At 35.7% G+C, this 9,525-nt stretch overlaps 1 protein-coding gene across 1 annotated transcript; it reads right to left on the minus strand.

Annotated features, from left to right (window-relative positions):
* Positions 1 to 694: 694 nt before the first annotated feature.
* On the minus strand, positions 695 to 7,900 carry LOC121329279 (kelch repeat and BTB domain-containing protein 8-like). Its single transcript, XM_041274812.1, has 4 exons — positions 7,854 to 7,900; positions 6,391 to 6,598; positions 4,606 to 5,723; positions 695 to 4,220 (listed from the first exon to the last, which is right to left on the minus strand). The coding sequence occupies exons 1-4, from the start codon at positions 7,867 to 7,869 to the stop codon at positions 3,757 to 3,759; spliced, it is 1,806 nt and encodes a 601-aa protein (XP_041130746.1). The 5' UTR covers positions 7,870 to 7,900; the 3' UTR covers positions 695 to 3,756.
* Between the last annotated feature and the right edge of the window lie 1,625 nt (positions 7,901 to 9,525).

The following is a 9,525-nucleotide window of genomic DNA, read 5'->3' on the forward strand; positions in this document are numbered from 1 at the left end:
CAAAGAGTAACACATCAAATCTGTCCATGCCAAATATCCAATTAACTTGTTCAAAAGTCCATTACTGAGCAAATACGATAGATGCTAACACAATTAAAAATGTAATAAGCTTCTCAATTTTCAAGCGTAATTGTTGGTCGTAGTCTTCGTATTCACAATATGCAGCATTGAAGGTACGTAACTGAAGAAAGCCTGTTCAGGGTCAGGGCTTCTCCCTTGGTATTCTATTTTCTGTTGAGATGGTACAGAGTCTTGTGTTGTACTGGAATAAACTGCCCATTAAAGGTCATCAACATTCTTCAGTGACATCTAGCAGTGCATGTGACATGGTGGATAATTGACTCGAAGATAACACATACCTTATCAATTTCTCCAAAACATAACCAAAGCCAGGCCTACAGTAATTATTCACTAATTGGTAGTCAGACTCCTGTTTGGTGTAGGCTATAATTGGGTAAACAGTTTTACTGCGTTTTAAAATGTTATTAGATAACAATTTTCATTGAGAACTTGTTCAGGCACGTAGGGCAGTACACACCATTAACTGAAATGGCAGTTCCAAATTAAACCTGTAGATTTAAAATGAAAACAACATATTAAATTAGACAACATAGTGTTGAGGTCCACACCATATGACACAATAAGCAGTTGTGGTACAAATTCAGACACAATTAAAGTTGGCAGTGGAACAGTATTTCGGAAAATTTATTTTATTGAGGGCCTGACAACAACAGAGGACAGGAGGGAAAGAAAATACACGTGTCCCCTTTCCGACTGAATTTCTGTTAACCTTTAAATTTTATAGAAATGACTAGCCTTTTCCACACATAATGGAAATTAAAAAGGTGATTCCCACAAATGTTTGAGAAAATCAGTGTCTGTCTGTAATTGTATTCATTTATTCATTCTGAAGAGGCATGCAAATTCAAAGCAAAATCTATTTATAACTATTATTGTTTAGAACACTTCTCACACAGAACAGTAATTTTCTTTGCGATGCCATTAGCAGCATTTGCAATCACAAAAAAAAAAAACATTTTACCACATAAACCCCTGCCACTACACCTAATAATGGATGCAAACACATGGTATTAAAATAAATTCAACTTAGTGATCATATTCAGAGTTTGACATTTAAATGTTACAGAAAACCACAATCAAATTGACAGAAACTTATTTTATTCATTATTCTGTATTAAATCAATATTGAAAATATTAAATTAACTTTTTTTTTTTTTACTATATATTTTTGTCCTTATGGCCAATCATATTTAGTCTGTTGCAACAGAACAAAGCCGCACTTATTTTAACGATTTACACCAAGTAAAGCACATCTATGCTTCAAGCTGAAGTAAAACTGGTAGATACCCCAAAACATGTGCAAGCACAGCAAACATTTTCCAGTATATCAGACACATTTATACAAATACAGTACTGTGTATTGCTATAATCCTGAGAATCACACTTTTCAAGTCACTGCTTAACAGACTACAAAGCTCCCAGCTAAAACAGTGCTGGCCATGTTAACTACGGCAGAATCCACAACTGAAAGCAGTTCAGCTCTATTTTATTTTCATATCTTAGTATTTACATGTAATATTGTTAGCTGCTTTAGAGGTTTGTTTCACATACACATAAAAAAAATCCTTGTTGTAGGATTTCATCTTTTCGTAAGAAGTTAGACCTGCATGCTACAGCTGTCGCGGTAATGCTATTGTATTCTTATGTACACCACAGACCAATAACGGACTTCATAGTATTTCTAGATTGTTGTATCATTCTTTTTTGGGGGAAAGCTTAATTTTACTTCGTAAAATAATGAATGCGTAGTGCAAATATAAAATTCCACTGATATTGTGCAAAATGGTTGTAAAGGTAACCACAGCAGATACTTTCATATTATAATTTACTAGATGACTTATTGGCTAACTCTACAATCTACATGAGAATTAACTAGCTACACACATTAAACATACACTTTGTCTCTACTCTATAAATACAAAAGATTGTCAAAAAAGCAGCACCAAAATGTAACACATTTTAAACAAACGCAAATACCTTGAACATACTCTAGAACATGTACATTAAACAATATATAAGAGTGGTGCTTCAAAGTTTGCAGCTACGATGCTTAACAATGACTAGGACTTTGTTTTCAGAAACAATTAAGATGCTGAAGGTGCATATTGAAGGCTAAGGGGTTGATCTGAACAACCTAGGCTATACAATGCCTTGATAAACTGGAGCTTGATATTTACTTATTTATTTTTAGAACATTTAGTGATCTCGGGATGTGTTTAATGCAGCAGGGGCATTCTCTGGTAGTGTAAATGCTCTAAAATATCCAGCGGTATCTCAGAGGGCTACAGGTTGAACAAAAGAACCTGTAAGTATACAGTACTTCTCAATCTTGGTTTATGGATCAGTAGGCACGTTGATGACCTTGTGACATGTTTGCATAAAATGAACCACAAATGTTAAACTCCACAAAATCTACAATCGAAATAATGCACATGTTGTTCAGAATACAATCTAAGCAAACCTACTATAAATAATGCAAAAATTATAATACTGTTAAGTTGTATGAAACACACTTGAAAAAAAAGCTGCAATAGTTTATACTATTATCAATTTTATGATTCAGCACTGTTGCTACTCCATCTCATTTGTTTCTTCAGAAATTTAAAATGACATAGGGCACCTTTGAATTATCTACTGTTGTTCAAAGGTTTTCAAGAGTGTTTTTTTCAAAAGTTATTCACGCTGTTGAGTCGAGCTGAAACTGCTCTGGAGTTGTACTTACATGTGAAAGATGGAATATCAGGCTTGGTCCCTCCTTTCAGCAATACAACGAATAAAATTAAAAACCCCAGGCAAATCCAGCCACAGCATGTCTTTTTTTTATATTAATAGATTTATTTTTACGACAGTGCTTAGCATAAGCTATTTATATTTTTTAAATGACACAGGTGTATTGTGGTAGAACAGAAGTAAAGCATTTAAGAAACACCTAGAAAAACTGCCCAATGTCACTTTAAATTCAAACAGTAGCGATACATTTACAGGCTAAACATAAATAACTGAAATTGAGCCAACATTGCAGCAGTTCTACATTATACATGTAATGTTTTAATCCAATCCCCCACCACAAACAAGTAATGAAATCAAAATGATATTTATACTAACTACCCTTCCTTACAAATTACATGCTCCCCATTAAAATGGTAAATCTCTACAACAGTACAACAAATAATCTTATGAAGAGCAAGCCCACCAGTTAGAATATTTTAAACCAAGTTCTGATCTTCAGAAAATATCAAAGAACTACCTGTCAACAAAAATGCTGTGCATACCCGTAAGAAAAATTTAAACACACAGATCAGGCTTTTAGGGTTACTAGAATTCTAGATTTTGTTTCATGTAATTTTAAAATCCTAACCTACCAAACCATCTAAAATGCTACTTAATAAAATGGCTCACAATATGCAGAAGGCAGACAATAATTGCACTTATGAATCCTTGTACAAATGTATCAGCAAAGTAGTGAAATTAGTAGTGATTGACTTATACTGCAAGCTTTAAAAATCACCCATCTTTATATATATATATATATATATATATATATATATATATATATATATATATATATATTACACACCTTAATGTTTAAGACAATCATCCCTCCATACTGCAAATGCTCATAGTACCAGAGACAAGCAAATTGTAGCACCAGACATCCTGACTGATACCTCTTTTTCAAATAACTTTTTGAAGACACTGTGGATAGAGTTTGGCAACAATGCATTCAAAATGGCGGCCAAGATCCCAAAGCCTGTCGGGAGTTTCATACACTTTTCTCCACTGATCCGAGTCTTCATCGTACTGATAGAGGGAGTTCTTTCGACTGGTTCGAAAAACGTGCTCCTCCACAGTGACCTGGGTAGCCCTCACAAATAAATGCAATTGGTCATGAAGAATGATCAGTTTAATATAAGGGCTAGCAGCCTGGTCAAATGGCAGGTCTTTCTTTCGAGTCCAGGCGTTCTGCTCTATGTCATACGTTTCCACTGTGAAAGTGCGTTGATGATTTCTACAGATTCCTGCTATGTAGTAGATGGAATTCTTGTACAGAGCAGCAAGTCCCTGGGTTCGAGGCACAGTCATGGGTGGCAGGTGACCCCAGTAGTCTTTATGTGGGTCATAACAAAAGAAGTATTCCCCTACAAATTAGAAAAGACATTTTAGCTTTTCCAAAATAAAATATTCATAAAAATATTATAAAGTCTATAGTCATTACAGAAACCAATGTTAGAAATACAGTATAATAGATAATAGTAGGCTATATGTACTGTACAAAGAGTAAGATAAGAAATTGAGGAAGGAATTTTCAACTTCTTAAAATATTATACCACACTAAGACAAACGTAAACATGGGAAACATGCGTGGGTTTACAATTTACAGGATTCCTATTTTATTTTCAATACCATTATATCTTCTTGTATGGTTATTGTATGTTACTTAATGCAACCATGTAATTTCAACACAGACAAATAAAATAAAATAAAATTACAAAAACTACTTAAACACTTTCAAGAACCTCTTACCTTGTAAAACATAGATATGATCCTTGTATTCAACAGCACTGTGAAACTCCATTGCAACCGGCATTGGGCTAACAGCTGTCCAACAGTTGTCTCGCGTATCATAGCACTCCACAGATTTGAGTGCATTGCGACCATCTCCTTCATAAACACGTCCCCCGAGAGCATAAAGCTTAGCACAGCAATGAATCAGTTTGCACCCAATTCGCGCTCGCAGCAGGGGACTCTTGGGCAACCACCGATTACCCGAGTGTTCATACATCCAGAAGTCACTCTCTGCTCTGTGGTCTATAGAGACCTCGCTATTGCTTGGCCTGTAACCCCCTGCAATATAAATGTCGTTTTCAGAGGATACCAAAATCCCAACTTCTCTCAAGTCATTCGGTGGTTTGCATAGCTTGAACACTTTCCCTGTGACGGTATCTAGACAAGGCACTGTTTGTTTCTTTCCTGAGTGTTTATGTGCTGCGTCAAAACACACTACCATTTCAGAAGCAGTCATCCCCAGTCTTTGTGTACAGCCGTTGGTACCACTAGACTTCCCTTTATCCATCCAGTCCATTGCCAAAGCCTGTGCAAAGTTGGGAGGAATTTTCTTTAGAAATGCCTCTTCCAATAGAGGTAGGCGAATACATTTGGCAAATACCTCTGAAAGGTGCATCTCCTTTTTCTCTCTGTCATTCTCAAGCCAGTGGATAATGCTATCATATACATATTCCTCCTTTTCAACATTAAGGTCATCACTGTTAAGTATGCTGACTAGCTGCTCTTTAGTCAAGTGAAGGAACTCTTGTTCTTTGACAACACATAGGAACTTTTTTCGGATGTAATCTTGTGACTTGTCTTTGAGTTCCTGATGACCATAAGCATCCGCAAACATAAATACCCCAATGCAATTCTGGGGATCCAAACGACTAACCATGAACTGGGCACACTGATCCTGGAGGGGTGGTATTTGGAAGATGCTAGCTGCAGTAAACAGAGCCTGGACATTTGTCTCTGATAGTGTGACCTTGGAGGTATATGCATAGTCTAGAACTAGATGCATCGATTCTGCCTCAACTCCAACAATCCTGACTTCTTTCTGGGTGCTTTCAGTAAGGCCACTAGTGAACATAGACCTAGAAAAAAATAATTGCATGAAATATTTTATGGAATGGCTTGACATGTATCTTTGAACTGATCCTCAGAAATAAGACTTGACTTGAGAGCTCCACTGCAGATCTTATCTGTATATAAAGGCAATTTGAGATGTTCACAGTTTTCATTTATTTACACAGATCTTAAACTGGAATATTTATGTAATGACAATTGCAGCCATCATTTTATATTACCTTTCCAAGGCTAAAGACAAGCACATACATTTACTCACTACCGTAACCACAGATTTAGTTGTGCTTTAAACCTTAAGAGCTATTCAAGCATTTGTTACATAAAGTGATGAACAAGCAAGCAGAGCTGTTTAAAACTCAATAACCAGCAACCAATAAGAGGTATCTGAAAGTGTGAGGTTTACAAAATAATTAATTCAACAAGACTCATGGGGAATTTCAAACTTGCATGTTGTGCAAAAAAATAAATTAAGCGAGAAGTATACGGATGATTACTCTTACACATTCAATATTCCACTTAAATGTAGGCTTTACTGGCTGGTTTCAAAGAACCCGGTTAGCACCAATCTTTAAGAACCTTACTTAAGGTAACCCAAGTTCTGTGAAACCAGTCAAAGAAGTTCCTGTTTCGTGTAGTGCATTTCCTAGTAGTAACTGATACTTAAGTATTCCATACCTGAAATAAGGACTAATTGCAGCAAGAACATTTCTGTGACAAGAGAACGTTTTTCCATGATCTACTTCCACCACAATATCTGTCAGCTGCTCCTTTTCATACATAGATTTAAGCTGCTGGAGAATGTTACAAGCATGAAGTGGGTCCATCCCATTGTAGTTTGCGTTTGCAGGAATCCCATTTTGTACTTGTAAAAGCTTACCTATATCTGCAAAACAAAACGTGCAACACGAAATACAGTTAAAAGTGCAAGTGCCAATCTTTAAAATTAGTGGGAGCTGCTATATGCAGGCCACCTTACCATCAATACTGGCATTTGACAGTTTTATAATATCCCTTCTTATTCTTTTAAAGTGTGATATAGGATTATTAATGACAGTAGAGTGAAACGTATGTAGGGTAATATCTCATCATCCCAGCTCACCAACAAAATCCAGCTAAGACAGACAGTACTTCTTGCAACACCATATTTTCACCCATCAAAGTGTGACCAGGTTCAAACATGCATACCTTTTGAGAAAAGATTACATTCAAGGGTGCTATTATACAAAACAAACAAAAAAAGTAATCCGAGAACAGCACTGCCTTCGTTACCAAACCCTAGAGAGTAGAGGTCTAATATACTGCATACTGGTTATTAAAACCCTTAATACAATCCTGTGGTTAAAGCTGGTAAACGGAAGTGTCTTGCGACTCATACACTTTTTTGATTTGTTTGTTTTTGACAGTCTTGGCTACTTATATATAATAAGCTGTTCCGCTGGGAGATACAATGTGACATCGTAAAACCTGGATATGCAACACATAGTGCGGGACCACAAAACGTGTCACCATTTGTTGAGTCAAGAATGCTAGAAACTAAGCTGCCGAGACCAATGCAACCTGATCGAACAAAGAAACAGTTGGAACTCCAGAAGCTGTTTAGTCAGCAAAACAAACAAAGGTCTAAACATCCCTGGACAGTTCAGAAGTGTAGCTGCATCCAATAGCATTTAAAAGAAGACGTCCCTGTACTATATTTTGAACAGTTCCAAATACTCACCGATACTTAAAATGTCTGCCGTTGTCTATAATGTAAATAAATGAAAAGCTCAACCATTTAAATACAACATGAATCGGTGCTACTGCAGCCAGAACACCAACGTGTGAATCCAGTTTTACTGCCAGGTCGTGTCAACAGACAAAATGTATTCTCCGACAGTCTAGCAATAAACCGTATTCGTTTAAATAATTACAATACCGTTCTAAACATTACTGAGTGTCCAAAAGATACTTTTGTTTACTAAAAAGTAACTAGCAACTTAACACCTTTTAGGTTTAAAGTCTACATCGAACTCCTTTCTACAAACATTTTGATTTCGCCCAACAGATATTAAAATCTTTACTGGATATACAAATGGGAGAAAGTTTGATTGCGTTAATGTCATTTAAAATAATCAAACCAAACAATCAGAAATGCTAACCTCCTCCAGCAGCCATTCTCACTCCTCAGTCTCGCTGCGGAACGGAAACGTCACTAATTCACATTTAACTCCCGGAAACTGAACTTTCACCAATCACAGCTCCCGAAGCTGAATCCTCAGCCAATAGTATTATTCTGTACTGCGAAATGTTAGTGATAGAGGTAGTGTAGTTTCATTTGACGCGGACTACATTTACCAAAAACCGTGCAATCAAAACAGCTGCACTTAAACACCCAAAGCACACTGGGACTTGTAGTCTTGTCTGCCTCTTCCGCTGTTGTATAAAACAAGCACTGAATGCATTTTGCTGCTGGGCGTTATGGCTAGCGGTTTTAACATTTAATCCTCAATTTCTGATATCAAGAATGGCATTACTGATATCACGAATGGCATTTTTGATATCAAGAATTGCATTTTTTGATATCAAGAATTGTATTTCTTATATCAAGAATAGCATTTTTGATATCAGTATTGTAATCACATTCTTGATATCAGAAATGCCATTCTTGATATCAGAAACGCCATTCTTGATATCAAAAACACCATTCTTGATATCAGAAACGCCATTCTTGATATCAAAAACACCATTCTTGATATTAAAAACGCCATTCTTGATAGCTATCAGAAATGTCATTCTTGATATCAGAAACACCATTGTTGATATCAAAAACACCATTCTTGATATTAAAAACGCCATTCTTGATAGCTATCAGAAATGCCATTCTTGATATCAGAAACACCATTATTGATATCAAAAATAGAATTGTTAATATCGGAAATACAATTGTTGATATCAGAATGAAAGGTACTATTTTTGATATCAACAATTGTATTTCCGATATCAACCATTCTATTTTTGATATCAAAATTCAGTTTTTGATATCCACAATTGTGTTTCCAGTATCAACAATTATATTTTTGATATCAAAAAATAACATTGAGAATTGTTGATATCAAAAATAGAATTGCTGATATCAGCAATACATGACTGATACCAGTATTAAAATTGCTGATATCAGCAATTGAGGATTAATGTTAAAACGGCTTGCCATAGGGCATCAGATCAGAACGGAGAGTGAAACACTGAAAGGTGTAGCTTCTATTGTACAAACACGTGTACTTTCTTATTCTTGTGCAGTGTGCAAATTGAAAGGATTTTATTTTACTGTGTTACTTTGTCTGTGTAGCGTGGTGAAATAACCGGTTGTGTAAGACATTGAATTGCTTGTTGACGTGTTGATATGTTTGTAAAGTTCTTGTTCGTTCATTTCCAACAAATGTTCAATCTAGAGCAGATTATTAAAAATGCAGTAGTTTGCATTTTGAGGATCATATGAAATGTTCCCAGTAGTAGGAAGACTTTTACAAACAAAGCCTTTACTATTTGTATTTTAGCTTTTCCCATTTTGGACCCTATATAAAAAAATATATATATATTTAAAAAAATGCTACTTGCTATATATGCAAAGGTTCCAATAGTAATTAATACCTCACACGTAGTAAAGAAACTCATATGCAAGAAACCCTGCTCTAAAGTAAGCTCATGAATGTTTCACTACTTAACTTGGACTCCTAATCATGGGCTCATAATCATTTTCCAAAATGTCACTGGATATTTTAACCTGAAAATACAATTCCTGAGATACTAGCACAAGCAACAGACAGCGGGTGG

This window comes from Polyodon spathula, chromosome 16 (assembly GCF_017654505.1).
Source record: "Polyodon spathula isolate WHYD16114869_AA chromosome 16, ASM1765450v1, whole genome shotgun sequence".
Taxonomy (NCBI): Eukaryota; Metazoa; Chordata; class Actinopteri; order Acipenseriformes; family Polyodontidae; genus Polyodon; species Polyodon spathula.

Coding starts and splice junctions, on each gene's coding strand:
- LOC121329279 (XM_041274812.1), bottom strand. Junction 5,724..6,390: donor GCAATTAGTCCTTATTTCAG/GTATGGAATACT, acceptor ATTTTTTTCTAG/GTCTATGTTCACTAGTGGCC. Junction 4,221..4,605: donor TCATATCTATGTTTTACAAG/GTAAGAGGTTCT, acceptor TCTAATTTGTAG/GGGAATACTTCTTTTGTTAT.